At 39.7% G+C, this 26,887-nt stretch overlaps 1 protein-coding gene across 4 annotated transcripts in view; it reads right to left on the reverse strand.

Moving 5' to 3' along the window:
* Nucleotides 1-26,887, reverse strand: part of tmem269 (transmembrane protein 269) — a 32,837-nt gene that overhangs the window by 3,754 nt on the left and 2,196 nt on the right. For 2 of the 4 annotated variants that reach the window (XM_053482507.1, XM_053482506.1), the window contains exons 1-6: nt 23,347-23,581; nt 17,744-17,804; nt 4,186-4,333; nt 3,853-3,950; nt 2,908-3,051; nt 1,816-2,016 (exon numbers count right to left, since the gene is read on the reverse strand). In XM_053482507.1, the coding sequence (XP_053338482.1) occupies nt 1,816-2,016; nt 2,908-3,051; nt 3,853-3,950; nt 4,186-4,333; nt 17,744-17,804; nt 23,347-23,544 (850 nt within the window). In that variant the 5' untranslated portion in view covers nt 23,545-23,581. Of the gene's footprint in view, nt 1-1,815; nt 2,017-2,907; nt 3,052-3,852; nt 3,951-4,185; nt 4,334-4,474; nt 4,870-17,743; nt 17,805-23,346; nt 23,582-26,887 lie in introns of those variants that run through there. The other 2 variants (XM_053482509.1, XM_053482508.1) reach the window with 2 other exon arrangements.

The following is a 26,887-nucleotide window of genomic DNA, read 5'->3' on the forward strand; positions in this document are numbered from 1 at the left end:
TGAAAATCCCAGTAGGTCAGCAGTTTTGGAAATACTAGACCAGACCATCTGGCACAATCAACCATACTATGATCAAGGTCACTTAAATCAAGTTTCTTCCCCATTCTGAACTTCAGCAGATCGTCTTGACAATGTCTACATGAATAAAGGTTGCTGCCATGTGATTGGCTAATTAGATACAGTATTTGTATTGACGTGCAGTTCATCTGGTGTACTTAATGAAGTGGTCGGTGAGTGTCGATAGGTACATAGATATCAACTAATGTGCAACTTAAAATGGTGCGTCGAACCCACACATAAAGTGATCCGTACAGCAATATTAATGAATAGGCAAAATCCAAAACTGTAGCTACATAGGTTTAGCAAATATGTTAATGTTTACTCTTGTCAGAAAAAGGTCCCCAATACATTACATAATAATAATAATAATAATAATAATAATAATACAGTACATGGCCAAAAAAAAGGTTGCCCACTCTAATATTTTAATTGACGCAAATTACGAGTTTGATTATGTGGTGGCTAATTCATGTGTGTATATGATTCCTCATGCACTCCAGACCACTCTTTCTACCACTAGAGGGCCTCAGAATTGGCATTTTGGTTTCACTTTCTCACACCAGTCACGAACTCTACTCAAACACATTATATTGCCAAAAGTATCCGCTCACCTGCCTTCACATGCATATGAACCTGAGTAACATCCAATTCCTAATCCATAGGGTTTAATATAATGTTGACCCACCCTTTGCAGCTATAAAAGCTTAAACTCTTCTGTGAAGGCTTTTCACAAGGTTTAGGAATGTCTTTATGGGAATTTTTGACGGTTCTTTCAGAAGCGCATTTGTGAGGTCAGACACCGATGTTGGACGAGAAGGCCTGGCTTGCAGGATTCGCTCTAAATCATCCCAAGGGTGTCCTATCAAGTTGAGGTCAGGACTCTGTACAGGCCAGTCTTCCACACCAAACTCGCTCATCCATATCTTTCTGGACCTTGACCTTCTCGCCCAACATCAGTGTCTGACCGCACAAATGCGCTTCTTGAAAAATGGTAAAAAAAAATTCCATAAACACGCTCCTAAACCTTGAGGAAAGCCTTCCCAGATAAGTTGAAGTTGTTATAGCTGCAAAGCTATTAAACCCTATGGATTGAAAATTGGATGTTACTCAAGTTCATATGCATGTGAAGGCAGGCGGGTGAATACTTTTGTGTATGTGTACACTGTTTAGTGTACTCTACATATAAAGTCATTACGGTTGTTATATTAGTGCCCTCTTCAGGACTGTTAGATCAAAACATTTACACATACCTACTATTACAGAGACTACTTATTGTGTTCCTATATCATATTATCCTGTATAATCCTGAATAGTATGGTTGGTTACAAAATGAGGAAAATTTATACAGGAAAATAGCACACAGCTAAGCTAATTATTAAACAGAAGAGATTAGGAAGTGTTTTTAACAGGGGTTTCCAGGATCTCTCGACTTTTTTCACTGCTCCAGTAAACATTAAACAATTAATCTCAGCTTTAAAAGAAATGAGGGCTCGGCATGATGCTTGATGTGAACCTCGGTGCAATGCTCAGTGACGTCCAGTGAAATTCAGGAAAAGAGTTCTAAATTAATGCACGTATTTCCGACAGTGTACCCAAATCTCGAAAAATCCCCAGACCCAACAGTATAGAGTAGTTTGATAGTTTTTTGATGTCACATTAGGAAACCCACTCAATACAAGTGGCCAAATGCCTATTTGAATCCAAGGCTTATTGAAAAGAAAGGTGAAAAAAATATTACAATTTAAGCGTTTGTACCTCCAGCGTAAATGACCTTTTTCCACGCCTGTGACTCTAACACCCGGTCATGAGGGTAAAGCGTCTGGCTCACCATGAAGAGGATCATGACTACGGCAGTGAAACGGAGTACAGCCATGTTCCCTCCAGTCAGGAGAGACAGGCAGGCGAGAATGGCGGATGAGTAGATGCACGGCAGGCCGCGATACATAAAAGGAATCCCTGCAAATGATAGCAAAGGAAAGTATTTCAGACAAATTATTTTCTTGCTATCAAAATGGATGGTTCTGGATGATTGTCCATAATGGATGGATGTGAAATTTACATATGAGGAGGCTCTTTAATGGGAATCTTCAATGAGCTACAACAATTTTATATACAGGGTACAAAAGGGCAAAAGTAAAGGCTCACGATAAAAGAGTTGGTTTGTTAAGGGAACAAGGAAATATTCTCATCGCGACAGGAAAATATTTCGTAGTGCACACAAGAACTGCCTTAAATGTGTAGGTGCAACATGCGCTCATATGACTAATCAGAGTGTGAGTGAGTGAGCGAGCGAGCACGAGAGAGAGAGAGAGAGATTCAGGTTATTTTTTGGCATGGTACCGATACACCATCATAAAACTCCTATTACTCTCCCACATGAATTTCAAAGGCCAGACTTTGTGCTACTCTTGCCCTTGGCAGAATTTTCACCATGTGCAAGTGATCGCTTTCTAATTTTAAAAGCTGGAAAAATGTTCGAATGTTTACTTTTGTTTATTTCTAGGCTTCTTATTTGACTGCTAACACAAACAATAAGCCATGTTTGAAAAGTGTGCATTTACTGCCAGATACCAGTGACCATAGTCATTAAAAAATGTACACACTGGATGCACGGGATTATGGCTGATGCCACTCCAGGGTGTGTTTGTTTCCATGGCAGCCGGTGCACTATAATGGCTGAACTGCATTATTGGAAAATGTACACATACTCATAAAATGCACTCTTTCACTGTCTATTTATCTTTTTTAAATGGCTTTTTGAGGACTCATTTGGGGCGGTATGCCGCTATTCATTTAAATACTGATCCTATTTGCTAAGAAATGGCAGGATATGTTAAGTTTCCTTACCACTGGAGAAGAAACAAAGCCGGATAAACACGGACAGCACATAGCACATGCAGAGAATGTTATCCAGGATATTGGGAGTCCTTAAGAGCAGCGACGTCGCTATTCCAAACGTTGTGAAATCAGCAAAATCATCCAGTTTGGCTCCTAAAACACAGAAAAACAAAAAGAAGAAGAAAAAAAGTGACCTTTACTGCATAGCCATCTTAGTTTACTTATTGTGCCAGAATGACAATTTGGATTCCAATGATAAAAAGGGATTGACAAGAATAGCAGGTGCATGTGGCAACTGCAGTCGTTAATCCTTTTATTGTAATCTATAAAGGCATAGTGTCACTTCAGCACCTCCGAAATTGAGCTGCGCTTTGGCTGCGCCAGGTTCCAGGAAAATTTCCCTGTCCACCTCATACCACTTTACACCATCTGGGGGAGGCCGTGTTTTGTCACGTGAATGCACCAGAATTCCGATCTCAAGGTCAACCATTTCAGCAATGTCAGACATGCTGAGAGCCCTAAGCGCCGGGATAAAGGAGACAATTGCAGCCAAAGCCTGTTGAATTAGGCAGCCTAATTTTAAGTGATTGTTCGAGTGGGCAAAAAAAAAAAAAAGAAGTTTTAAAGAGAGCAAAACAACACCTCGTTGCACACATGAAAAGTCACACAAAGCAAAAAAAAAAAAAAGGGTAAGCCCTGTGAGAGCAGCGGTGAGCTATTTCAGGCATCCGTGCCGACGTGATCACAATCAGATAGGGAATGGATTTGCCTTGGTTGTTTAGGCAAACAAAGTAAGAATGAGTATTCCTGAAAATGACTCAATGGTTAAATTAAAATTTACCGGTCTGTGGATAAATTCGATGCAAATAGGCTAATGACGTTGCAATTAATCTCTACCACAGGTTGATTTTTGCTCCAACTTCGTAGCCGGTCTTAAGTGCCCCGTCCACTTACCTAATGCTGAGCAAGCGTTCAGTCGCCTGGCAACCGCACCATCTGCCAAATCTAGCAGGTAACCAATCAGCACCAGCCAACACGCAGCATAATGGTGTCTATGTAAGAGAAGGGTTTAGAAGTGAAAACACAGCACAGATCATGTCAGGGAATAACAGCTTTTTAAAAATAATTTATCTTTGATTGAGTGACAGCAGTTATTTGAGAAAACTCTTCCACTTTAATAAATAATAATTCTAAAATATTATTAATGTTGTTATTGTACATCATTACTCAATGTCAATTCATTGTTCGCTTCAACTTTAAACAGTGGTGAGCAAACAAACATCTCACCCATTAAGACTGCTGAGAATAGAGGCCATTCCCATGACCATGTTGGCAACAGACAAGGTGTTGGCGGCATTTTTGCGGGCAAACTCTTTGAGCTGGACCCAACTGGCCCGTTCACTTAGAAACAGTTTGCTGGTGCGCTGGAAAAAGCCTGAGACCAAACAGAGGTAATGATTACACAGCGGCTGTTGTTTTGACACTGCAATGAGATGAGCTTAAGGTACAAAGGTGTGAAGTCAGGGGCTAAGCTGATCCCAGATCATCATTAAAGGTGATTTTAAAAAATATGCACCTTCATTCACAGAAATAGCGACATTGATTAATCTAATCCCTTGACAGAGGATTTGCACATTGTTGGAACATTCTCCACAAATATTTCCCAAAGAAAAATGGTGGTGTGTATTGGACAAAACCAACATGTCTTCTTTTTCCTGGACAAAAAAAAGAATCTTTCATGTACAAAAAAAAAAATCTGAAAATTATCACTCATAACATGCCATTTATAAGTCATCTCTTTAGCTTGCAGTCATGCCAACATGCTTGATGTGAAAAATAAAAAAAACATTAACAAATCATATTTAAAGGAGGAAAAACTGTTTTAAAAGCAGGTTAAATGAAACAACAACAAAAAAAATCCCGGCCCATTAAGCGATAAGAGAATGGCAAATCAGTTACTTTATGTAAAGACAAAACAGTAAGTAAGTCTGTAAGACAAAACAGTTTAACCACTATAAAAAACATTAAGAAACACCACTACAGTCATTACAGCCCACTGCTGCACTCTCATAGAAAAGTAATCAACAAATTCTTACCAGTCGAGGTGTGAGATTTTAACAGCGCTGTGGTAAAATACACATTTTAAATGCTTTGTTCTTGATTTTCTTCACAAAACTAGTCCCAAGATCTGAATGTCAAGTTATATCAATATTCTCAGCGGTATTAACGAATAACGAGGGGGTGTTCAAGTCAAACCGGTAGACCGTGCAGAATAACAGAAGACAGTTCTGTTAAAACTATCCCAGCGTTTTACTAGTGCTCGGATACCATTAATGTAGAAAGTTTTCTCAGTATGGCGGAGCCATGATCGGACTGGACTGCCTGCTTCACATCTGAAACGCTGGCCTCCCAGGAACTCCTTTAATGGCGGAAGCATGTGTAAATGGCTTGGAGCTTGGTCAGGGCTATACAGGGGATGTGGCAACAACTCTCAGTTCAGTTCCTATAATGTGGAAATTTTCTTGATAAATTATTGCGTGTATAGTTCCCACAGACGAATGCGTCTCTTCCACAAGTTAGAGACAAGTTATCAGTTGATTTTCAAGGATCAGGCGTTCCACTTGCTCGTTCATATTGAAGTACTGCTGTGGGCCACAAGCCACCTCAGCTGGGATCGTCATTCATGGACCTTATTTACGGCATTTTAAAAAAAAATTTAGACCACTGTAAAAAGTCTCAATATCAAGCAGTTTGAACGCCCCTTGTAGTTATAATGTATTTTTTTTTTTACTCTAATTAAAAATAACACTCACAATACACTTTAAATTCATTTTAAACTTAATTTAATTTATTTAATTCTTCCATTGTGTAAAAGTATTATATACTAGTAAGTATTATAACTATAGCATAGTTAGTTGAGCATTTAAATATTGTACTCTGAAGTTTACTACTCTTACACTTTAAGTATACGTAAAGTATACTTTCATAAACTAACAAGTGAGCAAGTCCCAAAAAGGATGGAAATACAGGAAGACCCAGACTTCTGTTCTGATCTGTTCTGGGTCCTCTGTGAGTCTTACACACCATTGACACAAACATACAATACAAGACATAAAAAAATAAACACACAGGTTTGGTATTTTGATTTAGCATCATACTCTCACGAGACTTTGACCCTTTAAATCTCGAGGAGGAATACCGGTGACACAGCTGGGTCAGCTGACCTCGTTTAAAGGAAAGATTCCCAGGCTACACTTTCTGCTCCCAACCTGATTCATTGAAACCGGCGAGGCCGACTCGCCTCAGCTTTGGTCTATTTCCTTTATCCTTTTTTTTTTAAAGACTCATTTCTAATATTTTAATGCCACAGGAATATTAAAGGCTGAAAATTGGGCCTGTTTAAATATTTTCTCCGTAAAGACATATGTACATATGAAGCAGAAATATATACACTGGATTTATGTTAAATCACAAATGCAAAAGTATACAAGTGTAAATGATTAATGAAACCATGATAATACAATATAATGTTTTTTAAAATGTTTTTATGTTTGCTTGAATTTTAGAAGTTCAGAAGTCCTGATCAGTTTCCATTAAATAATACATTACCACCACTCATGGATGTAAATTATGCATAGCCACTCATCTGGGGCATGCAGCCTCCTGTTCACAGCAATTTATTTCAGCAATCTACTACACTCATTTCATGCGATTTATCCTTTACTGTCAATTTTATAGTGGTAGTATTGACACTACACAGTGCTCAGAAATGGCCCTGCTGAAAGCATCTCAAGACAAAAAATGAAGGTGGATCTTAACTGTAAACAGCTTAGAAAGGAGAAAAAAAAAGAATAAAAACACCAGGGCTCTTCTTGGCATCCTACACCGCTTTCTGACCTTGTGCCACTGAAATGCTGCAAAGATTTTCAATGAAGATATACAAAGAGTTCTTTGTTTTTAAGCAAACAAATGGGAATAAAATGTAAATGGAGTTCTTTATAAACTTTTTTCTCTTTACAGTGTAGTATAAAACCTTAAGTGCAGTTTTTAATTATAGTGATAATTTACACTACACCATTATCAGAAACATTAATATGAGCTCCAGACAAAAGTACAGACGGCAACACTTGTGTCACAAAAACAACAAACCAACAAACAAAAAACAACAGAAAGAATGGTTGAATTATAATAAAGTATTGCATGTCTGTGCAGGGCGAGCACCATTATCTATGAAACCTTAAATGAAGGAGAGCTAGTAAATGACTCCAAAGCTGTTTTTCACATTGCTCACTGTCAAAATATAACAAAATCCATATGCACACATCCATTTTCCTTCAGCACAAAAAAGAGAAAATAAAAAAGGCACAATTTTATGTCTTTATATCAGACATAAATTTCATAATTTTTTTTATCAGATGGGGTAGGCATGCAAGGACACATGCAGAAATTCAATAAACTGTGAATGATATAAATGTGACAGTACAAAACATGTAAGCTACATGGCACATCATCATCATCTGTCGTTTTTAAATATATACTGTACCTAACAGCTATACTGTACATACATTAAAAAAAGTTTAATACAGGGTTCCTACTATTGTGTTTTGCAACCTGAACTTCACGTGATTCCAAAGCCAGTCGATTGCAAGCGACTCTTCATCTGAAAGAAAACAATCAGACACAGCACAAGCCAACAGCACATCATTCACCAAAAATCTGCATGTACTGTAACGATTCTTTTTTTTCCAGTTGTTGTTGCCGTACATTTAAAACTTTGACCGGACCTCACCAGACATGAAAGTATGGCTAAAAGTGTCTGTGGAGTTGCAAAAATATCCTGAATGCAAAAATGGAATGAATATTAGCCAGTTTTCATGGCATGTTTTTTTTTTTTTTTTTACACAACTACATCATGTACAGATATCATTTAATACCAATACTGTTAAATCATGTTTATCATATTAAGCTGCTGTTTTATAAATGTTTACAAATGTTTAAAGCCCCCTTAAAATGAAGGAATAAAAGATCACTAAATAATTCTAGATAGTCATTGTATACTTGCTTATAACAGTTTCAGTAAAGTCCTTTTGGGTTCTGTTTTCTTGCAGAGTTTTTAAAGGCAGACAAGCCTGACTGGGGCTTTAAAAAACGATATTTGCACAGACCAAACATCATTAATTGCATGCTGACCTCCATACTAACAAGAAGACATGTACAATTACCATCTTTCTCCTTTATTTAGGAGGTGGTGTTCAACAAAAGCATAAGGTAGAGGCTTAGCTTGACACCGGTCAAGGATATTTCCCCTTCCCACCATCAGAGGATGCAGTCCCCAGAGCTCTAACCCAAAGTTTACCCCAACATTAACCCATTTCTGACTTTCCAGCATGTGCAATTTCTCAAAATTGTTGTCTCACGTAGTTATGCTATGTTCAACCTTCTGCCTTCTGTTCTCGTTTACACCTTTGGGTTGTCATTTATTATGACTGCACATTAAAGTTACTGTATTTGAATTTGGGCTTTTAGTAAAAATAATTGGACTTTGTATGCAAACACCTCCTGTGCATGGCTCATCATTCTATCTGACTTGATCTGTTAGAGATGACTTGGCTTATGTAGAAATTCTGCCATCATTTCTCAAAGCAACCAACTAGTTGCTTATGCTCAAGAGATCTGACAGATCTCTACTTACATAAAGGAGTTCATAAGGCTCTGCCACAAAAAAGGAACCATTTAGTAGATGCATTTTGGCAGATGGAATTCTAGCTTGTGACGAATTATTTTGTGGTTTTCCTTGAACAATCAGGGAAGGGGTAGCTCAACAGTTAAGATTCTGGACTACTGATTGGAAGGTCATGGATTCAAATCAGGTTCCACTGTTTGGAGCTGCCCTTGAGCAAGGACCTCAACCTGTAGCTGCTCAGTTGTATAGGGAGATAAGTCTGAATATGTCTGCCACTGCCGTAAATGGAAATCTTTATTTCCACATCACGGTATATTGATTTGTTCAGGCAGGTCATTAGGTAAAATGGAATCCCAGATGACATTGTTTCTGACAAGAGAGTGCAACTCGCACAACACATCTTGAAAACCTTATCTTAACAATTTAGCATCAGTATCATCCTTTCAACAAAAATGTCCAAAGAAAGCTGAATGCATGAATCAAGAAATGGGAGGATGACACTTTTCCAGTAACTAGTATCACTTGAGCCATTACCCCATTTAAGCAGAGTACAAGACTCCACACACTTCCAGTAGGATACCAACCTGTGGTATGCTGAACTGCATTGAAATCCGTTCAGAAGTCCTGGTGAATTGATGAGAAAAAATGACTGAACAGGCCTTGGATGCAGTATACTGTATGTTCATATACAGTAGGAAATCCAGTCAGTCTCAAGCAGAAAATCTATTTCTGGGGCAAACAGACTGGTTGTGCACCAATGCTCTAACGATTACCAGTGATGACCTGAAAGTGGGAGTCCTCTTTCGAAGTGCCAGATTCATTGGCATTTCCTAGATTCAAGATTTGAATATTCCTTACAACTGCAATAACATTTTTTTTTAAAAAACTCGCCACACAATTTAATAATGCAACAGCCTTAAGGGGATGGGAGCGCAAGGGAGCAAGACTGGCTGTGTCCTTTAGATGAAAGGAGTGCCATACTGTATAATTCCTCTCCTGTCAATTCCTCCGTGTATGTCGTCACTCTGGTCTAAGACCAACCATAAGCAGCAGTTAGCTTTCTCTTGGCTGACTTCAGAGGACTATTCTTCAGTATCTCTTGTTGTTAGATGTCGTGTGATAAGGTAGAACTTGGTAGTTTGTGGGATTTGGTCAATATTACTGTATATTAGGGAAAATTATATTTTTAAGAAATAAAAGAACTCTCAAAACTCTAAACAGTCTTATCACCAGAATGTGTTATAATCAAATTCAATTTTTATGCATCTTTACACAAACCTGCTTTGTCTCTCTTTGATTAGGGCATTCATCTGGAGTCAACCTACAAATGTACCAGGAGTGGGTGTTCTGGCTTCCCTACAAGAGTCCTTGTTTGCTATACCTTGTAAAGAGTAATGGCTCAAAGAAACTCCATGAGGGAGTTCCAATTCAAAATAAGTTCCCAGGGCCAAGTGTAGGCAAGGTGGTTTGGCCTCAATAGCTTCAGGAGTAATGTCTTGTAATGCTAGTCCAACCAACCAGCAGTGCTCACAGTCTCCAGAGTTTTAACATGACCTACAGTACAGTATGTCAAACCCTTTATTAATTCACTTCACTGGTTTTATGTATATGAAAACACGGCAAGAACACTGATGCCAAACACTGTTGTTGAGTAAATTCTAAGCATTTTTATCTATTGTGTTTGACTAAGATATCTATCTTATTGGTACTCTTTTGGATTGTTCTTTTGGATTGTATTCATGTTCCAGCTACTGCCTGGTTATTTTATAAGGCGGGCAGGGCAGGGCAGGGTGTAAAAGCTGATGGAAAGCCCAATTCAGGCTTAGAGGCGACTGTAAGATGGTGATGATGATTGTGGAAGTGCTTGTGCACAATGACTCCCATACAAAAACCTTCCGCACTTGTACTGAGGAGATCCGTTGCTGCCAAAGTGTCTTCTCTCCACATTCGGGGAGAAGACACTTTGCACAGTGTAAATTTTTTTATGTTGTATATTCGAGCACAAAACATAACAAAACAAAACACCTCAGACCACAAATTTTCTTCTTTGAACCTAACACTTTAACCAAACATATTTTTCCCCTTTCTTACTAACTATTTTTTTCTCTTATCTTTTTTAACATATCTTCTATCTTTTCATTCACACCAAAATATTTTTTTCTTAACAATTTACTTAAACTTTATGACATATCTGGTGCAGACTGATGTCCATACATTGAGCGAAGTGTTTAGGAGGCTTATATAGGGACGCGCCAGGTGAGGTTGAAGTTTCTTCTCTTCACCATTACTTTAGTGTCACCTAGAAACTGCAGATATAGTTGCCTGTGGATTGGCCTGGGTGTATACCTGCGCCATTAAAGGTCAGACCTCTGAGGACCTCTGGAGCTCTGACAGAGTGACCTCCCTGGCTAAGGCCCTTCTCCCCCGATCTCTCAGTTTAGATGGCCGGCCAGCTCTAAGAAGAGTCCTGGTGGTTTCATACTTCTTCCACTTATGGATGATGTAGGCCACTCCATCATCCAATAGTGTTGTTTTGTATGTCAAACCCTTCACGTCATTGGGACCTTCAAAACAGCAGAAATTTTTCTGTATCCCTACCCAGATTTGTGCCTCGAGACAATTCCTTTGACTTCATGCTTGGTTTGTGCTCTTACATGAACTGTCAACTGTGGGACCTTATATAGACATGTGTGTGCCTTTCCAAATCATGTTCAATAAACTGAATCTACCACAGGTGGACTTTAATTAAGCTGCGGAAACATCTCAAGTATGATTAGGGGAGGGGGGCGCTAGAGAGCACCACATGGTGTGGACGTAAATTTAGAGTGCTCCCTCAAAGCCTCGACAAATTTGTGTTTTTTATTTTATTTTCATCGTGAAAGCTTGCTTGCCCTTATATAGTAGTAAAATGAAGAAGGCCAAACTCAAGAAAGATGATTCACCAACTTCCTCAGGCAAACAGCCGGCCGAGAAACCGCCGTCTAATGACGGCAAGGCGGGTGGCGATATTCGCGCGGCTACAGATTCAACTGTCATTCTATCGGCGATTCAGACTATGAGCAATGGTATGAATGACAGATTTAATTCGCTAGAAGCTACTTTATCTCAGCTGCAAACGACACTTTCTGAAACCACCTCGCGTATTGCTGACCTGGAGGGTGCTAAAGCTGAGCATGAAGCCCGTATTTCTGACCTGGAGGCCTCCTGTCAGGAAATTATTGCAGTTAACAAGGCCCTGCGTGCTAAATTGGACGATCTTGAGGGTCGTTCTCGACGAGCAAATATCAAGATCGTGGGGTTACCTGAGAACGTGGAGGCTGGCCGTCCAACCGAGTTTGTGGAACAACTCATCCCGAAACTCTTGGGTACTGAGAACTTTCCCGAACGGATTAAAGTTGACCGTGCACATCGCACCGGGCCTTTACCATCAAGAGGAGGACGTCCTCGAATCATGATCGCGAGTATACATCATTATCCGGTCAAAGAGACGATACTGCGACTTGCGCGGCAGAATGCCCCCTTAAAATATGACGGAGTACTCATCTCCATCTTTCCGGACTTCACGGCAGAGGTACTCTCTCAGCGGAGGGCGTTTGACGGAGTGAAAAAGAAGCTAAAGGCGGCCGGTATTCGATTTGGATTGCTCTTCCCCGCACGTCTTATTGTCACCCAGGACAATAAAAAGAAAATTTTTAGCTCGGTGCCGGAGGCTGAAGAGTTCGTGAAATCTATCGTGGAGCAAGACCCTTCTTGATCTGCAGTTCGGGACTGTTTCTCAGTGCTGTGACCATTGCTGAAAGACTTAATCTGTTGGCTTACTGGCCTTTATAGGACGCTGTGAGTATGTTCTCATATGTAAAAAAAAAAAAAAGGACATTCATAGATCGCTCACGGTCTGTTATTGGATTCCACTATATATATAGTTATTAATGCCCTTGTTCGCATGTGAAGGTTGAGACCGTCATATTTGTCTAATTAGTTTTTAAAATAGTTTTATAAACAGTTTTATATCGGGTAATAGAGTTCTAAATCCGTAGCTCAGGTTCATTGAGCAATTGCTTTTCTTATATTTTTTGGTTGGAGGCTGCTAGGGAGCCCCTGTTTCTCTGTTTGAGGTTACTTTGATAGGTAGGTTTTTTTTTTGTTCATTCCTTATGCTGCCCAGCAGTTCCACTGTTCGTATGGGGTTTTTTTCCCAGCTTCATTTGGGGAAGCTGTTGAAAAGGGAGGGGTGGGCGGTGTGTTTTTTCTTTATTGTGTATGTAGTGTGTTGTGTTTGTGTACCTCCTTCACCGGCTTGTATCTCTCCAAATTTATTTACACTAGCCACTAAATGGTATATAAATATTATACATTATGACTTGTAGTAGGTCTTTATCTAAAATTGGCAATGTCACCCTTGCCAGCTGGAATGTTCGGGGTTTAAATAATCAGGTTAAGAGAGCCAAAGTTTTTTCTTATTTAAAGTCTATTGCTGCTGACATATTATTTTTACAAGAGACGCATATTAGGCACTCTGAACAAAGGCGACTGAGATGCAGTTGGATCTCTCAGGTATTCCAGTCTTCCTTCTCATCCAAGGCCAGGGGGGTAGCTATTTTAATTCGTAAATCTGTTACTTTTAAGCACATATCGACTATCAGTGATCCTAATGGTCGTTATGTGATTGTCTCGGGCTTACTTTCCTCAACCCATGTCACATTGCTGAATGTGTATGGACCTAATTTCGATGATCCCACTTTTTTTCGCAAAGTTTTTAATCTTTTGCCTACTAATGTAAACACACATCTGATAATAGGCGGCGATTTCAATTTAGTATTAGACACTTTTTTAGACAGATTTCCTTCACGTGCTGACATATCCCTGACTAATTCTGCCATTGTTCTTAATGATCTGATGGCTTCCCTTGACCTTGTTGATATCTGGAGATTAAAATATCCTACAGACAAGCAGTACACCTTTTTTTCACAGGTTCACAAATCATACTCTAGGATAGACTTTTTTTTAATTGACTCTAAAATAATTTCATGTGTTAAATCAATTAAACAACATAATAGAATCATTTCTGATCATTCAGCAGTGACACTTTCCCTAGATCTGTCAGAAATTAGGCCCAGTTATAACTGGCGGTTTAATCCTACCCTGCTTTTGGACTCTGGGTTCTGTGAGCATTTAACAGAGTTGCTTGCTGAGTTTTTCAAATTTAATGACACGGGTGAGGTTTCAGATTCGATATTATGGGAAACTCTAAAATCTGTCCTGAGAGGACATATTATTTCTTACGAATCCAGTCTTAAAAAACAAAGAGAGAAACGTCTCCTAGAAATTGATAATTGTCTTTCGCAGTTAGAAGATGCATACAGAGATTCTAAAGATTCGGTCTTACTTAATGAAATTGCTGCACTCAAATTAGAATATAACTCAATTCTTTCAAACCAAGTTAATAACATGCTGTTAAAAGTTAAACAAAAACAGTTTGAACTTGGCGATAAACCAGACAAATTGCTTTCTCGCCAGCTAAGAGGGCTTCAAGCCAGTAGAGCAATTCATAAAATCAAAAACAACGAGGGTGTTTTTTTAACAAATCCCACTGAAATCAACAATACATTTAAAGAATTTTACAAAGAATTATACAAGTCGAAGGGCTGCTCTGACCCCTCAGCATTAAGTAATTTTCTTCATTCAATACATCTTCCAAAGTTAGGGGGTGCAGAGCGGACAGCTTTGAATGCTGACATAACAACCGCTGAAATACTAGATGCTATTAAATCTTTCCCAGGTGGGAAGGCACCCGGCCCAGATGGGTTCGGTATTGAATTTTATAAAAGATTTGCACAGACACTCTCCCCTTTGCTGTTAAGAATGTTTAACCACTCATCTGGTAAACATCACCTTCCCCAGTCCTTGTATGAGGCAAATATCTCCTTAATTTTAAAAAAAGGTAAAGAAGAAACAAATCCATCATCATATCGACCCATATCTCTTTTGAACTCTGATCTTAAAATCTTCACTAAGATTCTTGCCAACAGACTAAATAATTGTATTGGAAAAATTGTTCATCAGGACCAGTCTGGTTTCATTCCTGGCCGTTTCTCCTTTTTTAATGTTAGGCGACTAATGAATATCTTGTATACTAGGTTTGAGCCTAAAGATAGTATTGCAGTTCTGGCCTTGGATGCAGAAAAGGCGTTTGACCAAATTGAGTGGGACTATATTTTAGCTGTGATTAGAGAATTTGACATGGGTGATACATTTGCCTCTTGGGTGAAAATGTTATACGCTCATCCTAGAGCTTCGGTTTTAACGAATTTTAATAGATCATCTCAATTTTTACTACATAGAGGCACCCGGCAGGGCTGCCCTCTTTCGCCTTTGCTTTTTGCAATTGCAGTTGAACCCCTTGCCCTTGCCATTAAAAAGAACCCTTTAATATTGCCCCCAAATTTAGGCCAAATTAATCATCATATTTCTCTCTATGCAGATGACATTATTTTGTATCTCCGCAACCCAGAACAGTCTGTACCACCCCTGCTAAATTTACTGGAAACATTTGGTAAATTCTCAGGATATTCAGTAAACTGGCAAAAAAGTGAATTTTTGGCAGTGACTAACAATATAGACTCAAATTTTATGAGTAGTCTTCCTTTTAAAGTAGCCACAAACAGTCTGAAATATCTGGGTCTTAATATATCTAGAAACCCTAAAGATATATATAAATTAAATTTTTTACCTATGCTAGAAAATCTGAAAACCAATATAAAACAGTGGAGGACCCTGCCATTATCAATGATGGGGCGGGTGAATGCCATTAAGATGGTGATATTACCCAGATTTCTGTATCTTTTTCAGAATCTACCAATTTATTTGCCAAAAAAATTCTTTAAAACTTTGGACTCCATTGTACTGCCATTTATATGGGGCTTTAAAACACATAGAATATCTAAATTGCATGTGTGTAAGCCTAGGTCAATGGGGGGGTTAGGTTTGCCAAATTTTCAACATTACTACTGGGCTGCTAATTGTAGAGCCTTAACTTTTTGGCAGGACCCATGCCCCGACAGTCTTATAGCTGATCTCCCTTCATGGCTTGTGATTGAGCGTGGTGCTTTAAACTCATCTCTCTCTTCGTTGCTATTCACTGCCCCAGAGAAATCAAAAGTTACAGCTAGATCCCACTTCATAATTAATAACTCTCTCAGGATATGGCATCAGATTAGTAAGACATTCAAACTGCCAGGTACTTCCTTTTTTGCTCCTGTTTGTCGTAACATCGCCTTTAAACCCTCATTATTAGACCCAGTGTTCGCAGGTTGGGCGAGAAAAGGAATACTCACTCTGAGAGATTTATATATAGACAACAATTTTCCTACTTTTTCTCAACTAAAAGAGAAATTCGACCTTCCTGCTTCGCATTTTTTTAGATACCTACAAATTAGAAATTATGTTCGTTCCACTATGCCGAACTTCGAAACTCTGCCAGCTGATAATGAACTACACAAACTACTTACTTGCGTTCCCAATAACCCAAAGTTAGTCACAAAATTTGTAGATTTTTTTACAAGTCAGTTAGATGTCTCTACCAACCATCTGAAAAACGATTGGGAAAAGGAACTGGATATTCATGTTTCTGAGGAAGACTGGGGAAAGTGTCTTAAAAATATATACACCTGCTCTATTAATGCTAGGCACCAACTTATTCAGTACAAGGTGTTACATAGATTGCACTACTCTAGGGTTAAACTTCACACTTTTTACCCCACTATTTCCTCTTTTTGCAATAAGTGTGAATCTGCTGAGGGTTCGCTTGGTCATCTTTTTTGGGGATGCCCCAAAATCGGTGAATTCTGGTCAGAAGTTTTTCAATTTCTTTCAGAGGTTTATGCTTGTAAACTTCCCTTAGACCCTGCAACTGCTCTTTTTGGCTGGTCAGTCTCCTTGCAGCATCTTAACAAGGCTTTCCGAGTGCCTATACAGTATGGTATGATGATCGCAAAAAAATCTATTCTTTGCATGTGGAAGAATAAGTCAAGGCCACTATTCAAGATTTGGTTGTCTGAACTTTCTTCGACCCTTTATGTAGAGAGGCTTAGATATAGTATGTCTGGAAATATAGATCAATTTGAAGTTTCTTGGCGGCCTCTTTTCAACTACCTGTTAAAAATCTCAGATAATCAAGAAACTACTTGAAACCTTGTAATCATAGTGTCGGTTTTAATACACCATTTCTTTTAGTTCGTTCTCTGTTTTTATTTTTATTTTCACTTCCCCTGTCACTTTTGCTTTAAGTACCTAGGTGATTATATACAAATAGTTGTATTTTTATTGCCACTATTATTCATAATGTCATATTGAGTAAAAATCTATTTTTGATCTTTTTTGCCTTTACACAGTGAAGTGGTTGACTGAAGGAGATACTGTTCTTTTTTTTCTTTTTTTTTCTTTTTGTTCTTACACTTCTGTAGGTGTGTTTTGTCTGGTTTTGTGATTGTGTTCTTTTTGTATGTCTGAAAATCAAAAAACCACAATAAATATAATAAAAAAAAAAAAAAAGTATGATTAGGGGAAACAGGATGCGCCTGAGCTTAATTTTGCAAAGGCTGTGTATACTTATTTACATGTGCTTTCTCTTTTTTTCTTTTTAAAAAATTTGCAAGAATCTCAAGTAAACTTTTTTTATGTTGTCATTATGGGGTGTTGTGTGTAGAATTCTGTGATGCGCTGTGAATACTTTCCGGATGCACTGTAAAATTGGTTTGTAAAATCTTTTTTTTTTTAAAGTGCCTCCTCACTCTCTCTTCAAGTCTGCCTTGTTACACTTAGGTTAGTCTTATGCGCCTTTCTGGAAGTCTGCCTGATATGGCTTCTGGTAACTACTGAATTGGAGCTTTATTACTGTCCACTGAGCACATGTGGAGCACCGTCCATTATGGAAACCTCTTTAAACAAAATAGAAGTAATGTACACATAACATGATCCACAAAATGGCTTTAATTCCAGCAAAAAGGTGTGGTGGAGCTGTCCAAAGCATTTGGCTTCACACGTCACTGCCCCTCCCCGAATTAAGTCAGCACTTAACCATAGAAACCACACAACAACTACTGTATTTGACATGAAAAAGAACATGTCTAATCTTTGAGATTGGATTATTTGTGAAAACCTTACCGGAGGATGGAGTTAGCAGGATCATGGTTGGCTTTTTCGAGCTTAATTCAAAGTGCAGCATCTGGGGAAAAAATAAACATGTAATAAATGTTTGTATTATTATGGATCTCTTTCTTACAGGTCAACATATCTATATTAGGTTGATGCAATAATAACATGACTCAAATGTTATGTAGTCCAATGTTTTCCTGCATTTTAAAGTAATTCATGTTAAAATGCTACCCATAAAATACACATGAATTGTGCAGCTATAAACTTCTTTTTTTCCCTAAGCAACTAGTTTTAGCATTGATGTCCTCAGTACTGTATAGTATATTTGATTGATAATATAGCTTACTGCTGTGTTTCTAAGCTTAAAGTATATTGAAGCCATGGTTGACTTAATTATGCTGAACTTACTGTCATGTTCTTGAAACCAGTCCAACAATAAATATTATTATGCTGGAAGTATATGTTGGAAGTTGGTTAAATGGTAGGTTATTCTTACACTCAGATGCTGTTTGGTTGGTATTAAACGGTGAGCAAGATATTCCCCACACCATTACACCTCCAGCAGCAGCCTGAGCTGTAAGCATTTATACTGCTTGAAAGTTTTGATTATTGCATGTGTCAAGATTCAGATATAAAAATTTAGGTTTTTTTGAAACTTCATAATTTTAATACGAAATTGTGGCAGCCTGAATTTGTGAGGCTGAAAAATATTGCAAAAGATATTTTTTACTTTTATAAATATTTCTGAGCAGCAATTTAGCAAGGTGGCGATGGTGCAGGGTGCTTGGTCCCTCTCATCATTGCTTTTAACTATATCAATACTTGAAATTTTTAGCACTGCAATTTATTGTGGTATATATTGTTATGTATATTTCAAATGAAAGGGCCCAAGCACCCTGCACAATCGCCACACAGGTGCGCCACACAAACGCATATTAACATGCATTTAATGAGGACATACCAAGTCATCACAGATAAGTAAAGAGAAGCTGCAGGCGGGACAAGCGGGTCTGACTAGAACAGAAGGCCCAAGAAGCACAAAAAGCAGCAAATGGAAATGACACCAAGACACTTTGTCCGTGACCTTGGCGGTACAAAGAGTAGGCATGGGGCACCCATCAAGGACAAGAATGGCCAGCCGAGAAAGATTGTTTTGATCGATGGGTTGAACACTTCAAGGAAATACTAAATCAACCTTCCCCCGAAACCACCTTCACTTTTGATCCCCTGTACCAAGCTAATAATCTGGAAGTGCGGACTGGTGCAATTACAACAGCAAATACAGTTGAAGCGATACAACTCCTGAAGAACAACAAAATGCCATGACTGGACATGATGTTAGCAAAAAGGCTTAGCACAGTGGCCAGCGCCTCTTTAAAGAAATGACTGATCTTCTCAATTTCTGCTGGTCAGCAGGGCGAGTCCCAAAGGATTGGCGAAGAGGGGCCATTGTAAAACTCTCTAATAAAGGCAATTTGGCGGACTGCAACAACTGGTGAGGAATCACACTTCTCTACGTGCTCGGCAAAGTATTCAGCATCTACTTAAAAGACTACAAAAAGCTGAGAAGCTCCAAGAAGAACTGGCTGTTTTTTGGCAGTGGCGGTCTTGCAAAGCAACAAATCTCTGTCCTGAGAACCATCATTGAGCACAGCCTGGAATACCAGCAGCGGTTCTCTTTACCAAGGGCTTTGACAGTGTCCATCGGAATTCACTCTGGAGTACTGCAAAATCATACAGCATTCCTGAAAGATTTATTAAGGATTCAGCTCCTGTGTCCGGATGGAAGATGGTAATACAAAGTTCTTCACCATTGAGACCGGCGTGAGGCAGAGGTGCATTCTTTCCCCTTTACTCTTTCTTCTGGCCATCGATTTTGTGATGCAGAAAGCATTGGGTCAAGAGGGATATTTAATCCCATGGCAAGCACCAACATGCCTGACAGACCTTGACTTTGCAGATAACATCGCACTCCTATCAGCCACCAAAAAGGAAATGAAGGCAATGATGTCAAATCTGGGGAGGGAAGATTCCAAGGTTGGACATGCTGCTATAAACAATCAATCCTGTGGTAATGGAGCAGCAACAGCTTAAGGAGGCCACCAAGTTTACCTACCTGGACAGCATCCTAGCTAGTGATGACAATGTCAACCATGACGAAACTTGTCGGATCGCAAAGGCTAGGGCGGTCTTCCAACAGCTCCAGCAAATTTGGTCGACTAAGAAGATTGACATAGTGACAAAAATTCTTAAAAAGCCTGCCCAATTATATTGTCATCCTAACTGCAATCTTTGCCAGTGAAACATGGAGGACATCCGCCAGGATCACGCAAAGAAAAGGAAAGGCGTTGGACCTCCATGGATGATCTCTGTGCACTTGGTATTCCATGTAGGCCAAAGATGTTGTGGCAATCTGGTCACGCTGGAGAAACCTCGCCACCCAAAGCGCTGAACGACTGTTGAAGTCTAAATCTAAGGGGGTATACCCCTTGCTGGGAGCAGCTAAAAGACCAACAACATACCAATACCATTATGACATGATTTATGAATAGTGGGAATTTTATGTAAAGAGCTTCAAAAAGCCACGAATGAGGAAAATCCTAATGGCATAGTCATCCTAATGACAGCAGATTCCAAACCGTCTGCCAATTTTCATGAGTTTTTGAGAATGTTAAGACCCTCAAAAAGCCCTGGATAGTGTAAAAAAAAGGTAAAAAATAATTCTTAAAGGAACAAGAGGGCCCTCACACACTATGATAACACATAGCCTTAATATAAATATGGCCTAAATATGAGTGGCCAAGCTATTGAGGGCGATGTGGAACGTGCTAACAATTTCAACACCTTCTTTAGCAGATTTTATGTCCCTCTGTCTCACACCACCTTCCAACCCCTGCTCCCCCATCCACCCCCACACAGAAAACGGCTACTTCTTTTTTTGCACTCCCATCAGTCAACATCTCAGATGAACAGTTAAAATGTGGTCTGAGCAAGCTCTGCCCTACAAAAGCTGCAGGTCCGAACAAAATCAACCCTAGAAAGTCCCTGCCCTGTGGAAAACATCCTGCATTGTTTCTCTCCCCAAGATACCACGACCTTCATGTCCAGAACGAATACAGGCCTGTTGCTCTAACATCACATATTATGAAGGTGTTTGAGAGACTTATCCTGGATACACTTCGTCCCCGAGTGAAGTCCTCTCTTGACCCTCTTCAGTTTGCCTATCAGCCATTCAGGCAGGCAGTACTGGGGGAGAAACTAAAGATCATGCAAACTCCCTTGGTCTCCTGGATCATGGACTACCTGACCTGCCATCCCCAGTATGTCTGATTACAAAACTGTGTAAACGACACAGTGAAATGCAGCACTGGTGCTCCTCAGGGGACTGTTCTGTCTCCATTTCTTTTTACCCTCTATACATATGACTTTAAATATAATTCAGAATCATGCCATCCACAGAAGTTCTCTGACGACTCTGTGATTGTGGGATGTATTAAGGACGGTGACATCCCTGAGTACCAGTTTGTGGTGGATGACTTTGTTTTCTGGTGTGTGCATAACCACTTGCAACTTAACATCAAGAAAACGAAGGAGCTGGTGGTCGACTTTTTTTTTCAGAAAAAGTGGAACCCCCGTGACTCCTATATTTGTCCAGGGAGAGACAGTGGACATGGTCTCTGAGCATAAATAACTGGGAGTGCATCTGGATAACAAACTGGTCTGGTCAGTTAACACAATGGCACTCTACAAGAAATGACAGAGCAGATTGCACTTTCTGAGAAGGCTCAAATCTTTCAACATCTGTAATACCATTCTTCGGATGTTTTACAAATCTGTTGTGGCAAGTGACGTTTTCTATGCTGTGGTCTGTTGGGGCTGTAACATGAAAGCGGCAGACAGAAACAGACTGGATAAGGTCATTAAAAAGGCTGGATCTGTCCTGGGCTTGGACATCGTGGCAAGAAGGAGGATTCTGTCCAAAATACACACAATATTAAAAAATCCTTCTAATCTGTTATACAGAGTTCTCTCCAATTAGAGGAGCAATTTCAGCCAGAAACTGATTATGACCAGGTGTTCTACAGAGCGCCACAGGAGATCTTTTCCCCCAATGGCCATGAAATTATATAACACATCTCTGTAACGTTTTCCCTGCGATGGATTGGCACCCTGTCCAGGGTGAACCCTGCCTCCTGCCCTAGGTCTCCTGGGATAAACTCCAGGCCCCCCTGTGACCCTAAATACAGGATTGAGCGGTATAGAGGATGAGTGAGTGAGTGAGTGTAATTTTTTCACTACGGGATAGGGACTGTCCATAGTTACTGTTCAATAATACCTTATGACACTACTGGTCCCACAACTCAAAATAAGTTCCAAGTGCAATATCAGATTACCAATACTCTTGTGCAATATTTATTTTTCTTTACGCTACATTTCAAGTGCAATATGTAACTTACCTTATGCTATATTTAATTCTATTTTTACTTCTATTTATTGTTATTTTTCTTTAAATTTTTAATTCTTTAATTTTATTTTCTTCCTGTCTATTAAATTTTTTTCCTTTCTTCCCGGTAAAATAATCAAGGCAACTATATAACCAAAGCAATTTTCCTCTGGGATTAATAAAGTTCTTTGAATCTTGAAATATGAATTATGTCATGTCATAGTATTAAATAAATTCTGTTCGGATTTTTTTCTTCAGATTAAACTGTAATGCAAAAACTGTAAACAATTTATTTTAGCTGTTATATATAACATATATAAAATATTTTGTTCTGTTCATGTACTGTAATTCAACATGCTATTTTGCTTTGAGGAATTTTGGCACTGTAATATTTCCATATCTGTAAATATTATTATTATACCTTAAATCATTCTGTCCTGTCCACTTTTACCTTTTTACACTCTCACCAGTAAAATCCTTCTTTTCTGTCATCCCTGATTTTTTTTAGTGTGAAGTTGTGATGTGCTACTTTACACTGCAAAAAGTAGATCTGTATCTGATTTAGGAGCACATACTTAGGTGTCCCAAATCAGAATCCAAAAGACAAGACTGCATGTGGTTTGGCCTGTTCATGCTGGCACGGAAATGAGCAGATATGACATATAGCCCATTATACGTGAGTAGATAGAATGCGTAGGCTTCAATTAACTAGTAAAACTTAGCTAGTTGTATTTTTAGAAGGGATGTGTTACAAAAAAACTGAATCATTCATTAAAAATTTCATTAGTTTTTTTCTGCTGTAAATTTCTCAAATATTATTGCAAATGCTTTGGCATGTTAATGCAAACATTTGCTTATACAGTATGTTAATCAAAATCTATTATACTGCTGGATCTGTATAATAGTGTTCTTCTGCTAAATAGTCTGTCCCAAAACAACAAAGCATCAAGTACTTTGTATATATTACTTTGATTTTTGTACAAGTACTTTGATTTTTTTTTTTTTTATCGTTATATACAAAATGGTTGAACCAGTTAATCTAACCACATTTTTCATACATTACTTTTTTTCTGTAAATGTGTTTAGGTAAAATCTTGATTTCACCAATAGAGAAGTTTAAAATGTTTGATCAATGTTTGCGGAATGATCAACCAGCTATCTGAAATACCTGACTGTCATGGAAGCGGCATATGAGAACGTCACAGCTGGATGGATGGGACACTTCAAAATATTCTTCCAGTGCTGCTTTGTGATGTGAAGATAATCTGTGGCCTGACAGACAGGAACTTGATATTTCCTCATACTGCTCTGCATTTACAGCTCTGCCTGAGAAATGTTTGCCATGCTTACATTTCCAATTCAGCATTTTCTTTTCTTTGTGCTATACAGTGCTGTAAAACACTCTTGCCTTTTATTAGGGTTAGGTTGATCAGTGTGTCCATTATTAGGTGTATTATTAATACTATTACATGGGCCCTATGATGTCATCGTGTGTGAAGGGCCCTCTTGTTCTTCTCCGGATTACTTTTTTTCCAGGACCCAGGGCTTTTAGGTCTTAACATGTTTAAAAAGTCATGAAAATTAGCACACAGGTTGGATTCTGCTGCCACTATGTCTGAGATTTTGTTGCATTGCTCACACACACACTTACAAAACACATGTAAAACCCAGTACAAATTTGAATCTCATTGATCTGAACAACTCGCTTTTGGGGTATTTTTTGGGTTGTTTGCAAAATGCACCCAATGGAATTTACTCCAAGAGTATTTAAAAGACAAGCCAATATGATCTAAAACACTCAGGGTCCTAAATTTCATTTTTGATATCTCAAACAGCTGTGGTGATGTATTAAGCTCATGCTGAAAAAAGCTTCGTTATAACACTTGCAATTGAGCTTTGGTGCAATGGTAATGATACAGGTGTTGCAGCCAGAGACTAGTGACCAAGTCTATTGAGATATGGGACCAAGGATGGTGAGGCACCATCTAGGTGTCTGAGAAGGGCGACAGAAGGTCGGTTGTTTCTCTTACAACGAGCAAAGAAGGCCGGCACAAACCTGGACATGCGCTTCCCCAATGTAAAATTGTTGCTGTATGATGAAGCGGGTCCGCTTCACACTAGAAACAGGAGCTCTGTCCTCTCCAGCCAATGTCTCTTGATTGCCAAAAGTTCTTAGTCCCCTACATCATAGTTCCTTTTGGCCTGGGATAGGCGACGGGAGTAGAATGCACAGGGATGCACGTTTTGCTGGGTGGACCCCAATGCTGGTATTGGAGGCGTCAACCTCCACCACGAACTGGTGATACGTTGGCCATGAGTGGAAGTGGGTGGAGGTTTTTGACTGTGCGCTCTTTATACCTTCTCAGATATCTCTAATATTCCCACTGAGTATCACAATCTCAAGCAGGTCTTCAGCATGACTCGGGTCATGTCACTCCCACCGCATCGACCGCACAGTATGACTGCCCATTTGACCTCCTCCCAGGCACCTCTCTGCCAAAAGACGGTGATCTCGATCCCTGTAATTGATACAGGGATTTAGGGACCCGTCTTATTTCTTTATGAAGAAGAACTCTGCCCCTGCTGTCGGGAAGGATAATTTCTGCCGCAAGTGCTTCTGTTATGTATGTGTTCATGTCCTCTCTCTCTTGGTGGGCCAAAGAGTATAGTTGGCCTTTTGGCGGGGAGGTGCCTGGGAGGAGGTCAAAAGGGCTGTCATACGGTCGATGCGGTGGGAGTGACATGACCCGAGTCATGCTAAAGACCTGCTTGAGCTTGTGATACTCAGTGCAAACATTGGAGATATCCAGAAGAGGGGCTCCATCCAGTGATGACAAGCTTGGTCCAATCGATCTGGGTGGCCATGAAGAGCTAACCAGAGTAGACAGAGGACCAAGGCGGCGTGTAATTTATTAATGACAAAGAGACAAATCTCCTCAGAATAATTTCCCCACATCTTTAGAGTGAGTAGAAGGGTTCTGTACGTGATGACCGGGAGGGGCTTCTATCTTGGGCCTGGACTGCCAGCGGAGGGTCCAGTGACATGCAAGTGACCGTAGCGGTGCTAATCAGGTTCCAGTCTGAACCAGTCTAAGTCAACGAGTGTCTGTATAGGGTAAGCTTGGCCGCTAATGATTAGTGTTACAGAAAACAGGGGGCGAGGTTCTGGGAGTCTGTCGGAAGGAGCGCCCTCTAGAGCTTCCAGCCTGACTAGAGGGCTCCTCCTTTCACTACTTACTGTTTTAGGACTCTTTATATTCATTCTTTTTTTGTAGTTATTTATTACTTTAGAGAACAACTGAGTTACTGTAACAAAAAATAAGCAATTTTCCTCTGGGATTAATAAAGTTCTTTGAATTTTGTTTAAATTCCGAAATTTAAATTCAGTCCTACAGCATGTGACCTGAACCCCCACAGTAGAAGCAGGCCCTCTCCAGGCGGCGGTGTTTCTCCTCCTCAGAGATGCGTGTCCTGCCCAGCTGCATGGGCTCCTCCTAATTAGCTCATTCTTGAGTGCCTCTGACAGCCCCTCAAGAAGACGTCCGCTAGGGCTCTGTCATTCCACTCACTCGAGGCGGCTTAAGGTCCGAAACTTGATGTTCCTCCTCCGTAAGTGGGAGGGGCTGGTAGGTGTGGCGCTTGTGGTGGCTCCAGGATTGTGCCCCGAGGTGTAGGTGCTGCATCTGGGCATTGATGTCAGTGTGTGTCTGTGACGAATTCCTCCAGGTGCTTTCAAGAAGGGTGGATTTTCCAGCGCCTGTCTCATCCTGTCCAATCCTGCTAAATCCATAGTGATGGCCAGATTATTCTGTGAAGAAGCGTGGCATTAGTATAGTACTGTAAAGGAAAGCCGTGGTCAAGAGAGCGCGGGCATTGGCTCAAAAGCTGTGTAATCCGTAAGCGTGGTGTCACTGCTAAGACGTGAGGATGAGCCTTAGTCGAGGAGCGCGAGCGTGGGAAATCTGTCCACCAAGCAAACAAATCCGAGTCGTGAGGAAAAAAAGGGAACAAGAAACGAGATAAACTTTAAAATAAAAATAAAAAACAATCAAAACAAATGCTAGAGAATTGGGTTAGGGCACTCAATAATCTAGCGAAGAGACAGTGTGCTGCGTTCCTTTTTAATCAGAGAGAAATAAGTGCCAGATGAGAAACCGTTGTGCAGATGGGGCGGTCCTGGGGCGTGGCAGGTGACATGACAGTGTGGAAAACAAGCCTGCGTGGTGAAATGCATGACTGCGCGGTAACGGAAATGTCAATGGGCCGAAGCGGGCTTTGAACAGCACGAGAGAGCTTTGGGCGTGACAGTAGGTAGGTCAAATTAAGATATAATAATTTTTTTTATTTCTAAAATAAAAATAATAGCCCTTTTATAAATGGCAATTGTAATGAGCATTAATAATTTAATGGGGTTAGCTAACTTTCTAGTTCTTTGTTCACATTAAACTGTCTGCCCCAAAACATTGCTTTGGAGTAATAAACACTGGAATCCTATTCATTACCTTTCACAGTATATTGATGACAAAGTCTTTAAAGACTTGGCAGCATTTATAAGTCGAAAAGAGCTAAAGACAAGGGGTTGTTTTCCTTAACACCACTGCTAAAGAAACGTAGATCTTATTTGGCATGTCAATTCATGTGGCCTGCCTTTGCTTTCCCAGAACCAAAATGGTTTGGGTCAGGAAAACCAAGGTGCCAATAGTACAGTA

The sequence above is a fragment of the Clarias gariepinus genome, chromosome 22, assembly GCF_024256425.1.
Source record: "Clarias gariepinus isolate MV-2021 ecotype Netherlands chromosome 22, CGAR_prim_01v2, whole genome shotgun sequence".
Lineage (NCBI taxonomy): Eukaryota > Metazoa > Chordata > Actinopteri > Siluriformes > Clariidae > Clarias > Clarias gariepinus.